A 14,100-nucleotide genomic window follows, 5' to 3' on the forward strand; every position below is an offset into this window, starting at 1 on the left:
TAACGAGTGTTAAAAAACATCACCGTGCCGGAGACGTAAACACACACCGAAGTTGTTATGATCTTGGCCATCAGGAACGTAGTTTCAGCCACAATCCTTAAACCAGAGCTCACAATTAGCGACGTCTAATCATTCCTGTATCTGCACGTGTGTGTGTGTGTGTGTGTGTGTGTGTGTGTGTGTGTGAGAGAGAGAGAGAGAAACTGCTGAACATTTAAATCCATCAGCGCTCCTCTCTAACGTCTCCCAGATGTTAAAATTCTAATCCATGCTCGCGTTCTGACTTTAACACCACGATTAATTACAGACGACGACACACACATCTGCCAAATGCTTTAGCGCTAGCGGCTAATCCTCCTGATTAGCACTGTTTCCACGCGTTTTCATAGTGAAACAACAACTGCAGTGTTTATTTTATTTTAAAATCCCAAACGCCTTCGAGTTCTTCAGCTTAGCGAGTGTCAGGAGAATTGAAGCTAGCAGTTAGCGTTATTCGCTAGCACTCTTTCTCATTATTGCAGGTATTTTGGTTCTTTTACTCTTAAGGTCATGTTGGAAGTGACACAGGATGTCCAAGGTTAGCATCACACAGCTGGCAGTTAGCATAACATTGCTAGCTTCTATTAGTATTTTCCTACAGTAGCTGTCGTTAGCAAAGCTCTCGTAGCATTGCAAGTTAGCACTGACCTGTTACCACTTATTCTCATAAGCTATTTGCTTCTTAAGCTAACAGGATGAAAAATTACTTTAGCTAACTGTTAGCACCACAGCATAGGTGTTTGCAGATTCTGGAACTATAATACCCAAAACGTTTATACCCAATATTGCCTGTGAAAGTTTGACTAGCATTCCTAACGATCTGTTAGCATGTATGGCTAAATAAGCTTTTTCCTGTCTCCACAGAGCAAGTGGCCAATCAACATCAGCAGGGCCAGTCGGCTCCTCCCGCCTTGCCTCCGGCTCCTCCCCCTCACAAGCCGTTGGTGACGGCGCTGAACCACAGCTCAGTGATTGGCCGGCGGAACGGAAGCCCCGCCCCTCCTCCGCCCGCCGAGCTGCCCACCACACCCGAGTCCGTCCCGCTGCAGGACAGCTGGGTCCTGGGCAGCAATGTGCCGCTGGAGAGCCGGTGAGTGTTGCTAACACGCTAGCACATACATTAATACACACACACACACACACACACACACACACATAATTTGCACACGTCATAGAGACAAGTGAGAAGACATGGCTTTGTGCATGATAGAAAACTACCTGATTAGGTTGTTGTTGTTTTATTTTTCAGTATGCTAATTTCAGCTAATTTTATTCGCGGGTGTTTGGAGATAAATAATCGACACACACAGACACACTCAACCTGGGGCTGCAGATTGTCCAGTGTCCATCCCTTGTTAACAAAATATTTAAACATCACTGTCCCTCTGAGAACAATTATTATTACACCGCTAAGACTATTTTATTTGTTTTACACAAGACTCATTTAAATATTAGTCTCTTAGACTAATGTTTATTTATTAATTTGCATATCTGTAACTAACGTTAATGATTTGTTACACATCTAAGATTTATCGTAACACTGATTGCTCTGTATCATTAATTCACGTATTTGCAAAGACTACACACTTTTAGACTTAGCAACTAACAGCAGGTACTGTAACATGCTGTCTATTTTAGACTGATTTTGGTCAAAGAGCAAAAGACTGGGTTTAGTCTTTTTACACAGCTACAGTAAGACTATTTCTGTTTTCTGTTTTTTGTTTTAGCTGTTAGATATTTTAACCAAAAAATATACAGTAAAAACTGATTTTAGCTAACCTTACACATATAACATTATTATACACATCTAAGATTTATTTTAGTCATCTTATTTTGGCTTTTAGTAATTTTATAAAGCTAAGACAATTTGTAGACATTCTTTGCAAAGCTAAAGTCTTTACAAGCTAAAACTGATTTCAGATCTTTTGTACAAAGTTGAGACTAATTTTAGATCTTCTTGACAACTCTGAGACTGATTTCAGATCTTCTTTACAAACCTGAGTTTTAGTCATTTATATAGCTAGGATTTTTTTGCTATTACACAGCTAACACTTGGATTTTTTTTTTAGATGTCAATATCAACTATCCTGAGAGAGAAAACAACTATGCTTTGTAGCCATGGCAACTCCGATACCACAGACTTCTACCTTATAACAGATTGTATCCACTTACTACAGTTTCAGGTTCAGACTGAGCTCGTGTATGAGATGAGTTTTGCCCCATGGTGTTTGTTCCTCTGAGCTGCGTGATGATTGGTGTCATTCTGCACCTCTTCTGAATCCCAGAGAATTATGTTAAGATATACACTGAGGCTGAAAGAGAAAGAGCACAGAGTGAACAGCTAACACAAACCACCATAAAGCACACAAATCAGTAACAAAATAATTTAAATAGAAACACACACACACACACACACACACTTTTGTTTTGACTCATAAATCAGCATGGCTTTGACCTTGAAGGTGACCTCTAGGCTTTGGTGCAAACAGGAGGGAGGTACTGTTTTGGAAAGTTGTGTGTGTGTGTGTGTGTGTGTGTGTGTGTGTGTGTGTGTGTGTGTGTGTGTGTGTGTGTGTGTGTGTGAGACACTTACTTCAGAACACTCTCTCTCCTCTCTTTCAAATCACCCGGTCCCTCATCAGCTTTCTCCCCTTTTAATGACTGGTGGGAGCTAAATACCCCTGTGTGTGTGTGTGTGTGTGTGTGTGTGTGTGTGTGTGGTCATGGGTGTTGAAATAAGACCTTCCAGAAACAAGCAGGTTCCTCGCTGTGTGAGAAATGTGTTCATGTCGTTCTTTAGAGAAAGACGGATGAGACAAAGAGCAAACAGGACGGGTGGGAAGGAGACAGAGGGAGAGAGAAAGAGACTGTACAAGCAAGAGAGAGTGATGGAGACATATATAAAAAGAGTGACAGATACATAGTGGGAGCGGGAGAGTCAGAGCAAATAAAAGAAAAGATCAAGTGAATGGACTGAGGACTAAAGGAAGAGCGAGAGGGACAGTTTGAATGAAAGAGAGACAAATGGAAAGATAGACAGAGGGAGACAGTTAGAGAAAGCATAAGACACACACACAGAGAGTGTGAGGAAGAGACAGATAGATGGCTACAGAAAGGCAGAGAGAGAGAGAGAAAGATCGAGAGATGGACAAACAGTAAAGTAAGAAACAGAGAGAGAGAGTGAGTGAAATAGAGAACGTTACAGAGAGAGCGGAAGAGATAGTGACCAACAGGGAGAGGGAGACAGTGGGACAACAGAGAGAGGGAGAGATATAGACAGATGGGGAGAGAGAGACTGTACCACAAGAGAGCGAGAAAGAAAGAGACAGGGAAGGAGAAAGCAAAAAAGATAAGGACAGGGGCAGAGAGACACAGAGAGACAGGGCCACGGAGAGGGAGCTCGAGAGGGTAAGAGAGATGGAGAGACACAGAGAGAGAGAGGGAGAGAGGGGCAGTAAATTAACTGAGGACTATAGGAAGAGAGAGATGGAGGAACAAAGGATGATGGATGAGTGTAGACGAATAGCGAAAAAATTGATCGCGGCCAAAGGGACAAGGGAAAGGGATGGCTGTCGCTTTGGTAACCTTGGACAGGGTTCACCTTGTGTGTGTGTTGTGTGAGTGTGTGTATGAGTATATATATATATTTTTTTTTTTATTACTCTTACTATTTTTTTACTTTAAAAAATGTGTCTCGGAGCAGCTGACCGAACGCGGTGCGTCACTTCACACCTTACTCACACTCATCTTCTCATAGTTATCCCCTGGGGTTGCTATGGTAACGATGCAGGAGAGTGACAAACGAGAAGTTCAGGGTCCTGTTCTTTCATTACGTTTGTTTTGGTTTATTAAATAGCATCATATTTTTTTATCCATTTATAGTTACGTGAAATGTTTTTGAATCAAGTCATTTACACTTTAGCAATGATACACACTATCGTTTCCTCACCAGTCTCTCTCTCTCTCTCTCTCGCTCTCTCTCTTTTTTTCTCTCTCTATTGCTTTCTTTTACACTGACAATAGGAAATAAAATAAAAATTTGACAAAAATTTTTTTTTTCTTAATCTGGATGCTTTTAAATATGCTAATTTCCACCTAACGTATGTAAAAAGCATACTCAGACTAGGGCTCATTATCATACTTAACTACTAGGTCATGTGATTAGGGCTCATTATCATATTTAATTACTTGGTCATGTGATTAGGGCTCATTATCATATTTAATTACTTGGTCATGTGATTAGAGCTCATTATCATATTTAATTACTTGGTCATGTGATTAGGGCTCATTATCATATTTAATTACTTGGTCATGTGATTAGGGCTCATTATCATATTTAATTACTTGGTCATGTGATTAGGGCTCGTTATCATATTTAATTACTTGGTCATGTGATTAGGGCTCCTTATAATTTTTAAGTATCATATTGAATTACTAAAATACTAGGGAGATATTAGGTGACTAGGGAGAGTCTGGAGGAAATGGCTTATTATAACATTTAAGCGCTTAGTCAGGTGACTAGGGCTCGTTATAATATTTAAGTACTTATACACCCGACTGGGGTTCATTATAATATTTAAGTACTTGACATATGCTTCACATGACAAAAGCCCGTTTTAATGTGCATTGGGTCAGAGACCTGAAAAGAAAGACGCAAATATCCAGTAACACATAATGTGGGTAAAGATGAAACACTTTTTAATCAGAGCAGAGCTCGTGCAGGACAGCAGGGTGAGAGAAATTATTTGATTTTTGCGCACTTTGCATAGATTTGCATGAATTAGGTCTCAGCAGTACTTCTGGAAGGCATGCACATGTCTTATACCAAATTCATAGACGGACAATAAATAAAAAATATAAACCAAATCCATGTCCTGATTAGAGTGAAACTGATCTTCCATAGTGACGATGATTTAATCTGTTTACGCAGAGCGTCTGCTGTACACATCCCTGTGAAGGAGCGGTTACTATAGAAACAATAACGTATCAGAACAAGTGCTGTAAAGTAAACGTCTCCACAGCTGTTAGAGATAACGATCTGCTGTGTGTGTGTGTGTGTGTGTGTGTGTGTGTAAGAGAGAGAGAGAGAGAGAAGGATGATGCTGGAATGCTGAAGCCATGAGGAGGATCAGTGGAGTAAAATCTGATCTGAGTGTTTGATACCTGATGGAATAAAAACCAGTTCCTGGTAGTGGACTCAGACTTTTGGACCCCGCTGTAGTTACAGTAATGTTGTTGTATCAATCAGAGACGCTGCCAGACTTTCTGCCTCCGATCATTCCAGTACGAGGCCACACACACACACACACACACACACACACACACACACACACACACACAGTCTCTCTCGTACTCATCCAGCTGAGCTTTTAACATCAGAGATGGGAATTAAAAACGTGTTAGTGGAGCACGGCCTGATTTCACCCAGCGACAAGCACCGTCATGTCAATGGGGGCGGAGCTTAAATTGCATTCTTAAGTTGCAGCCAATCACAGGCCTAATCATGTGATATCATTACTGTCTGTCTTTCTTTTTTCCGCTCATCCTAGCCTGGTTGTTTGAAATAGCTAGAGCCAGCTAAGCGCACAGGCATGATAATGTTGAGAACCTGGTTCTTGGTCTTCACTTGTCACTCCGTATAAAAGTCTTCCAAAGTAGAACCCTTAAATATCCGTATGAATTTAAAAGAACAAGACAGAGAATAAATATATGATTAAATCTGTCTTGAGCTCCGCCCCTCGATATCAAACATAACATAAACACAAACATGCTGATTTATTTTTTTAGGTTTTGTTTTTGAAATTTAATTTATTAAAATTACAGGTACAAACACATACATGTAAACACACAGAGTTAGTCCTGGACAAATAAATTGATCAGAACATAACATTTGCCTGATGCCACATTTTCCAGTCATAGTTAGCATTCTGTCATGTTAAGCTCATGTTAACTGCTTAGTGCTGTTAAAATAAAAAAATTAAAAATTAAAAAAAAAGAAACAAAGCAAGATTAAAGAAAAGCACTTAAACAAGCGTGTACAGTTTGTGTGAGATGACCTCGGGACCGCAGTTTACGTGTGTGTGTGTGTGTCGCTAAGGTTTTAAAAACAAAAGAAATTTATTTATCAATTTAATAAAAAAAGTCAGTTAATTCATGGCTAAATAAATAACTAAGTAAAATCTCATGCTGGTAATGTAAAAATTGTTGAAATATAAACATTTGTACAATAAATATTAATTTCTGACATTGTAAAGACATCAGTTATAAAGAAGCAGTATAATTACTCATCCCAGGTGACATAAATAATATTAATATTTTTTAAAACTTAAATAAAATTAACAAAAACTTAACATTAACATTCTACGAACATTAATCTAACAATAAATTTGCTGTTAGAAAAAGGTAATTAAATTACCTTTATTCTATAATTATTAATATTATAAAATTATGTTTTTACCCTCACTATTATTATTATTATTATTATTATTATTATTATTATTATTTGAACTTTTATTAATTTATTAAATAAATAATTATTTGTTATGTAATTATTTAACTGTTTTTGTTTTACTAATACATTTATAAATAATAATAATAATAATAATAATAATAATAATTACAACAATTACATTAATACTCATAATTGGGGAGAGAGCTTAAAAACAAGATGTAAAAAACTTTGAAAGAAATATAAAATAGAAATAATTCTGTATCTAAGGCTAGAAAATAGCTGTGTCCGTAAATTCTGTAAACATATTTTACTATTGAACTGGGGGACAAAAAGATTTAAATAGTTGTTTAATAGTTTAGTTTTTAACTACATCACCAGCATTCACCAAGAGTTTAAATGTGTCTAAATTAAATAAATAAATATGTAAATTGATTAATTAAAAAAGGTAAGCTACACGCATCTCTCTTTCACTGTTTAGAAAAAGTAAGAACGAACTGCAAAAACAGATTTAATATTTAATATTAGAAATTAATACTATATCAGATTTTTATGATAAATATAAGTAAGTAAATCAATGAAAAGCTTTTACTGGCTAAACCTTTAAAAGTCAGATTAGTCTTTTATTACATGTACATAAGTTCAATATTTCACAACGAGAAACCGTCCTGTGATATCAGTGCTCTGGGTGAAAAGGCCTTGTTGACGCCAGAGGTCAGAGGACAATGGCCAGACAGGGACGAGCTGATAAAAAGGCAACAGCAAGTCAAACAACATCTTGTTACCATTGAGGTATGCTGAACACACAACACGTCGAACCTCGAAGCAGATGGGCTTCAGCAACAACAGATCACACCGGGTGCCACTCCTGTCAGCTAAGAACAGAAAACTCAGCCTCCAGTTGACATGGGCTCATGTGTACCAAAATAGAGGACTGGAAAAACGTCACCTGGTCTGAAGAATCTTGACTTCTGCTCGGACATTCGGATTGTACGGTCAGAATTTGGTGTAAACAACATGAAAGCATGTGTCCATCCTGCCTTGTTTTAGTGCTTCACACTGGTGGTGGTGGTGGTGGTGCAATGCTGTGGGGGAGGTTGTGTTTTGCTGTGGGGGAGTCGACCATGTCCAACCCTTTATAACCACAGAATAACACGACATGTCACAGAGATAAAAGTCACAAGGAAGCCATGACCATATAAGGAAAAAAGATTCTAAAAGTTACCAAGGGCCTCCGAGCTGTGTGTCCAGTTTTTAGAAAGTTTTTGCTCATTTTGAGACAAGTGTGTGTGTGTGTGTGTGTGTGTATGTGTGCGTGCATAAAGGAAGAGGAAGGGCTCAGAGAGTTTTAAATTGAGCTCACCCCCCCCCCCCCCCCCCTCTCCTCCTCCTTCACTCCGAGCGCTTTAAAGAAAGTTTTCGGAGCGCCGGAAGTCATCGCCATGCAGCGGGACGAGAGAACAGAGCTCCGAGAATAACAACACACTCCATTTACATTCACCTGCACGAGTACACACACACACACACACACATCCCTTTTACCTCTGTTCTTCTCTCGCTCTCTTCTTTTTCTTTTCTTGCTGAAATCTGAAATCCATCAATCATAATCCCAGGAAGTTTTTGTGATCGAGTGTCAGAGTGAGAGAAAGTTACAAATACTAAGTTTAACCTAGATATACGTTTCCTCATGAGATACAATAAGAAAGAGAGAGAGAGAGAGCGAGAGAGAGAGAGAGAGGGATGGGGAAGAATTGTGAGAGAAATGTAGAAATTAACTAAAAGTAAGTAACAGGATATAAAGGAGAAAAAGAAAGCATAATAAGAAAGATAGAGAAGAGAAAAGAGCAAGTAAAGTTGGGAGTGAAAGAAAGAAAGAAAAAAGAAAGAAAAGTAACTTATGTAAAAGAAAGAAAAATACAGGAAAAAATGAAAAGAAATAAAGAATAAAAAGAAACTGGGTAAAATAGAAAGAAAGAAAGAAAGAGAGAAAGAGAAAGAAAGAAAAAAATATATCAAAGAAAGAAAGGAAATGGGGAATAAAATAAAGAATGAAAGACAGCAATAATTACAGTGAGTGAAAAAGATAGATGCTGCACGTCAGTATAAGTGATCTGGGCTTTATGGTTTAAGAAACGCAGCGCATTAATCACAGCTGCATTAATAACCGCTGCGTGTGTGTTTACTGCATCACTCCTGACATTTACAGATTTAATGTCACTAACTTTTCTGATGAATCTTTCTGATTTTTTTTCGAATCATTATTATTTTCTTTCATCAGTAATTATGAGCGTAATGAAACATCTTTTTTTCTGTGTAGAGTTGGAATTACACTTTCAATTTATTTAATCCCTTAATCAAATATCTGCTAAAGTGTGTGTGTGATGTGTCTGTCACTCCTTCACACTCGTCTCTCACTCACAGTGTACAGATATGTAGTGACTGTGTACAGATACCACGTAGTGACTGTATAGATGTTGTGTAGTGACTGTGTACAGATGTTGTGTAGTGACTGTGTACAGATGTTGTGTCTATTTAGATTTGCAGTGACTGTGAGATGTTGTGTAGTGAAGTGACCACAGATGTTGTGTAATTCAGTAAATGTGTAGAGGTGCTGGGCAGTGATGATACAGATGTTCTATAGTGACTGTTCATATGTTGTGTAGTGTCCATACAGATTTGTAGTGACTGTATACAGATGTGTGATGACTGTGTAGAAATGTGTAGTGACTGTGTACAGATGTAAAAACAACGACTGTTGTGTAGTGACTATACAGATGCTGTGTAACGTAGTGACTATGTACAAAAAGATGTGTAGTGAATGACTGCAGATGTTGTGTAGTGACCGTGTAGCTATATGTAGTGACTGTGTACAGATTTTGTGTAGTGACTGTGTACAGATGTAGCGACTGTTCCCATGTTGTGTATTGACTGTACAAATGCTGTGTAATGACTATACAAATGTTGTGTAGTAACTGCGTACAGATGTTGGATAGTAACTATACAGATGTTGGGTAGTGACTATGCAGAAATGTGTAGTGAATGACTGCAGATGTTGTGTAGTGACTGTGTAGATACGTGTAGTAATTGTGTACAGATGTTATGCTGTGACTGTGTACAGATTTTGTCTAGTGACTGTGTACAGATGTTCTGTAGTGACTGTGTACAGATGTAACGACTGTCCTGATGTTGTGTAGTGACTGTACAGATGCTGTTTAGTGACCGTGTAGCTATATGTAGTGACTGTGTTCAGATTTTGTGTAGTGACTGTGTATAGATGTAACGACTGTTCCCATGTTGTGTAGTGACTGTACAAATGCTGTGTAATGACTATACAAATGTTGTGTAGTAACTGCGTACAGATGTTGGATAGTAACTATACAGATGTTGGGTAGTGACTATGCAGAGATGTGTAGTGAATAACCGTGTAGTGTAGTGACCGTGCAGATACGTGTAGTGATTGTGTACAGATGTTATGTTGTGACTGTGTACAGATTTTGTCTAGTGACTGTGTACAGATGTTCTGTAGTGACTCTGTACAGATGTAACGACTGTCCTGATGTTGTGTAGTGACTGTACAGATGCTGTATAGTGACAGTACAGATGTTGTGTAGTTACTGCGTACAGATGTTGAATAGTAACTATACAGATGTTGAGTAGTGACTATGCAGAGATGTGTAGTAAGTGACTACAGATGTTGTGTAGTGACTGTGTAGTGATGAGCGAAACTGTATGTTAATGATAGAAATATTATAACGCAGGGCTTACTGTTAAGCTACTATGTCTTTGAGCCCCTCTAGTGGCTTGCTGTGGCAGTGCAGTTTTTAGCCTCTTTCCATGTTAGTTAATGGAAAAGGAGCCAAACGTATCTCCACAGTATTTTCAGTCGAGCCCTGATAACTCCCCCAGCATGTTCCCTGAGTGGTATTTGCTGATCAATACAAAGGGCAGTGTAATCCATGGTAGCTAAGATTAGCTAAGTTTCAACATAATAGATCTAATCTTTCTATGACCTCAGACTCAGACTAGCCTGGTAAGGTTAGACGTTAAGAACTTTTTGTACAAATTTCACAGTCTGAACATAGGCACACACACACACACACACACACACACCAAATATTTGATCTTCATCTGTTCAGGTTTGTCTCTCAGGTACAGAAGGCATCGAGGTGTTAAAATCTTCGCGCCGAACGTCTCCTTTAAAACCTCAACAATGGTGTTTAATTTTCGCCGTCTGGAACGCTTTCACGTTTCACTTTATTAAACCCTGCGATAAAATCAGGTGCTTTGAGGGCCCAAGCGAGCCTCCTGAAGTGTGCAGGTACAGCGAGTCTATAAAAGGCATCAGAGAGCGAGCAGAATTTAATTCTCGTTAATCATCGTCGTTTCTGTGAGCTCATGTAAAATAGGTTCTTAAAAGCGCAGCGTAATTATTGAAGGATCAATTAGAGTTTGATTTCTCCGTTAGGGCGCAGGGGGAGGGGTGGGGGCAGTGTTTGTGATGTGGTCTGAATACCAATATAAATCTGATGAGGACGGCCGGGTGCAGCGTGTGGAACTGGAGGCTGCGGGTTTTAAGTGTTTCTCAGGGATTATTAATCAGATTTTAGGTTCATGTTATAATTCTTTATCAATGTTTGAAATTATCAGGCTGATGTGAGTGAGGAGTAAGACAAAGAGATGGCTTCTGCATTTTATCATCAATTGGGCGGGGGCAGGGGGGGGGTTCATCACCCGGAGAATTAGGGCTGGGGTACAGCCTGTAACTGCACCTTCTGCTTTATTCCTCTGATGCCACAGCAGTGTAGTTCAGGATTTATTCATGCGCAACACCAGAAACAAATGAAAGAATAAAGAAAAGAAAGATAGAAAAACAGCATAAGAGATGGAAATAGACGTGAAAGGAAGTAAAAAAGACAGGAGCTTAAAGTGAAAGAAAGAAATCAGAAGAGATGGAAAATAGAAAGAAAGAAAAATTTAATATATGAGTGAATGAAAGAAAATAGGAAATAGATGTAAAAGAAAGGAAGACATATGGGAGATAGGAGTAAAAGAAAGAAAAAATGCAAAAAGATGTGAAAGAGAAAAAAAGGAAAATTTGAAATATGAGTGAAAGAAAGTTAGAAAGGAAGAAAGATGTAAAATCGAAAGAGGGGGGAAAAGAAAGGCAGGAAATAGAAGTAGAAAAAACAAAATAAAGAAGAAATTGGGCCTAAAATTTCATCTGTACCCCTGACACTTGAGACTCCTTCCATAACTGACTCACACACTCACACACACACATTCTTATGGGACTCTACCTGTGCATGTGGAGCTCATGTTGGCATGTACACACCCTGTTGCTGTGAAAACTGTGCTGTTATGGAGAACTAATCTACACCTTCTGACCAATCAGAACAGCACAGGGGTGTATGTCTCACACACACACAACATAACACAAAGTGATGTAAAAATGTAAGCCATTCTATACACCCCCCATGGAAATACAGGAGCGTGTGATCTGTACGTGTGTGTGTATGTGTGTGTGTGTGTGTGTGTGTGTGTAGCCCTCCCCTCTCCCTGCCTGCCTGAGAGCTGATCTGAACTCTCTCCCTCCCTCGCGAGTCTCAGTGGCTCGTAATGAGAGCGAGTGTGACTATCTCACATCTTCTCCTAATTGTTTGTCTCTCGTATCTCCATCTCCCTCATGTAGAAAATTAACAAAGCAAGCAGTTCTCCAAAACGGCCATGAGAGCCTGATAGAGATGGATGCGTTGAATCCCGTGAGCCAAGAGGGCGGCTATGGAGACGGGTATGTGACCGCTGATAAAGTGAGACCAAACTCATCAATCAATCAATAAGTCAATAAATAAGTCAATAAATAAATACCCCCCAAAATCTGCCCCTACCAGAACATTGTGCATAAAGAACCCAGTGTTTTTAAGTAAAAATGTCCCAACATTTCTTACACTTCACACTAACTGTACCACACACCACAGCTCACTTTCACTCTCAACTGCTAACTAATGCTAGCAGTGTCATGCTAATTTTAAAAAACAAAAACATTCATTTACTTATCATATAATTTTTGTAAGGCTAATGAGCATAAATATATTATTTAGTCAGAATACTTCTATCTGTTCTTCTATCCATAAACGCTAACACAATCTAGCAGCATGATTATGACAGCATTCATTATTAACCATGTTGGCATGATGAGCATGACCTAGTAGCACTAATCAGTGGAATAAGAACTGTGATAACTAAACCCATGTCCTGTTTTTGGTTTCATTTTTTTGTATGTTTTTGCTCTTTTTTTTTACTCAAAAATTATTTTTAAAGAAGTGTTGTTGTTTTTTTCATGTAAAGCCACAGGAACTAATTAGCTAACAACAGCTTTAGCTGTTAGCTTTACCTCATGACTAATGTCTAAACATCTTATTGACACTGTTACTTTATTCTGTAAAAATAATAATAATAATAATAATAAATAAAAAATTTTAAAAGGTGGTTAATCAGCTTGTGACTAGCAAGGTCATGCTAGCCGTTAGTTTTAAGTCAATATCAACATTGCTACCATGATTAGCTGAAACTAAAGCCATTAAAACTCATGTGTTGTGAATTTATTAACCAGTATACTGTAAGTTACGTAAGTTAAGTCTTTATTTGTCACACATATGTGCATTACTGCACAGTGAAATTCCTTCTTCGTATATCCCAGCGTGACTGGGGTCAGAGTGCAGGGTCAGCCGTGAGACAGGGTTAAGGGCCTTGCTCAAGGACCCAACAGTGGCAACCTTGTGGATCTGGAGATCGAACCTGTGTTCGATGCCACAGTAGGGTGTCTAAGCTGTGAATTGGACACTTTTTGCAGTCATGAAATGAACAAAGAAACAAGCAGGAAAAAAATACTCTGTATTGAAGTTAAGAAACTGAAAGAAAGAAATGACTCGTAACTGAATGATTTACAACTGAGCAGAAAGAGCGACTCAGAACTAAACCATAATAATAATTTATAACTGAGAACAAAGAGTTACTCAGACCTGAACAAAAGGAATCATTCAGAACTAATAATTCAGAACTGTGTAGAAAGAACAACTCAGAACTTAACAATAGAAATGATTCAGAACTGAGCAAAAAGAACGACTCAGAACTTGGACAAACTGAATAATTTAGGACTAAGTGAAGAAAACGACTTAGAATTGGACAAAAAGAATAATTTAGGACTTAATGGAGAGAATACCCTTACAAGTGGACAAGAAGAATGACTAAGAACTGAACAAAAAAAAATTATTCAGAACTAAACAGAAAAAAATATTCAGAACTGGACAAAAATAATTATTCAGAACTGAATGACTCAGAACTGAATGACTCAGAACTAAATGACTCAGAACTGAATGACTCAGAACTGAATGACTCAGAACTGTACAAAAGCAGTGACTCAACCTAACACAAAGAACAAATCAGAACTAATGACTCAGAAGTGAATAAAAGGAACAGATCTGAATTGAACAAAAGGAGCCACTCTGTTCTGGTCTTAACAAACAATTCTGAACTCAAAGTGAACAAAAAAAGTGATGCAGAATTTAACCCAAATATAACTAAAATTACCTAAATGAAAGAACAGTTCTGAATAG

The 14,100-nt window shown here is 38.3% G+C and overlaps 1 protein-coding gene across 11 annotated transcripts in view; it reads left to right on the forward strand.

The window, feature by feature from the left end:
• The window catches only part of tenm3 (teneurin transmembrane protein 3), a 277,382-nt gene that overhangs the window by 128,460 nt on the left and 134,822 nt on the right, over positions 1-14,100 (forward strand). For 7 of the 11 annotated variants that reach the window (XM_053501433.1, XM_053501434.1, XM_053501435.1 and 4 more), the window contains 2 exons: positions 904-1,129; positions 12,177-12,275. In XM_053501433.1, the coding sequence (XP_053357408.1) occupies positions 904-1,129; positions 12,177-12,275 (325 nt within the window). The remainder of the gene's footprint in view (positions 1-903; positions 1,130-12,176; positions 12,276-14,100) is intronic. The other 4 variants (XM_053501439.1, XM_053501441.1, XM_053501442.1 and 1 more) reach the window with 1 other exon arrangement.

This window comes from Clarias gariepinus, chromosome 8, assembly GCF_024256425.1.
Source record: "Clarias gariepinus isolate MV-2021 ecotype Netherlands chromosome 8, CGAR_prim_01v2, whole genome shotgun sequence".
NCBI lineage: Eukaryota > Metazoa > Chordata > Actinopteri > Siluriformes > Clariidae > Clarias > Clarias gariepinus.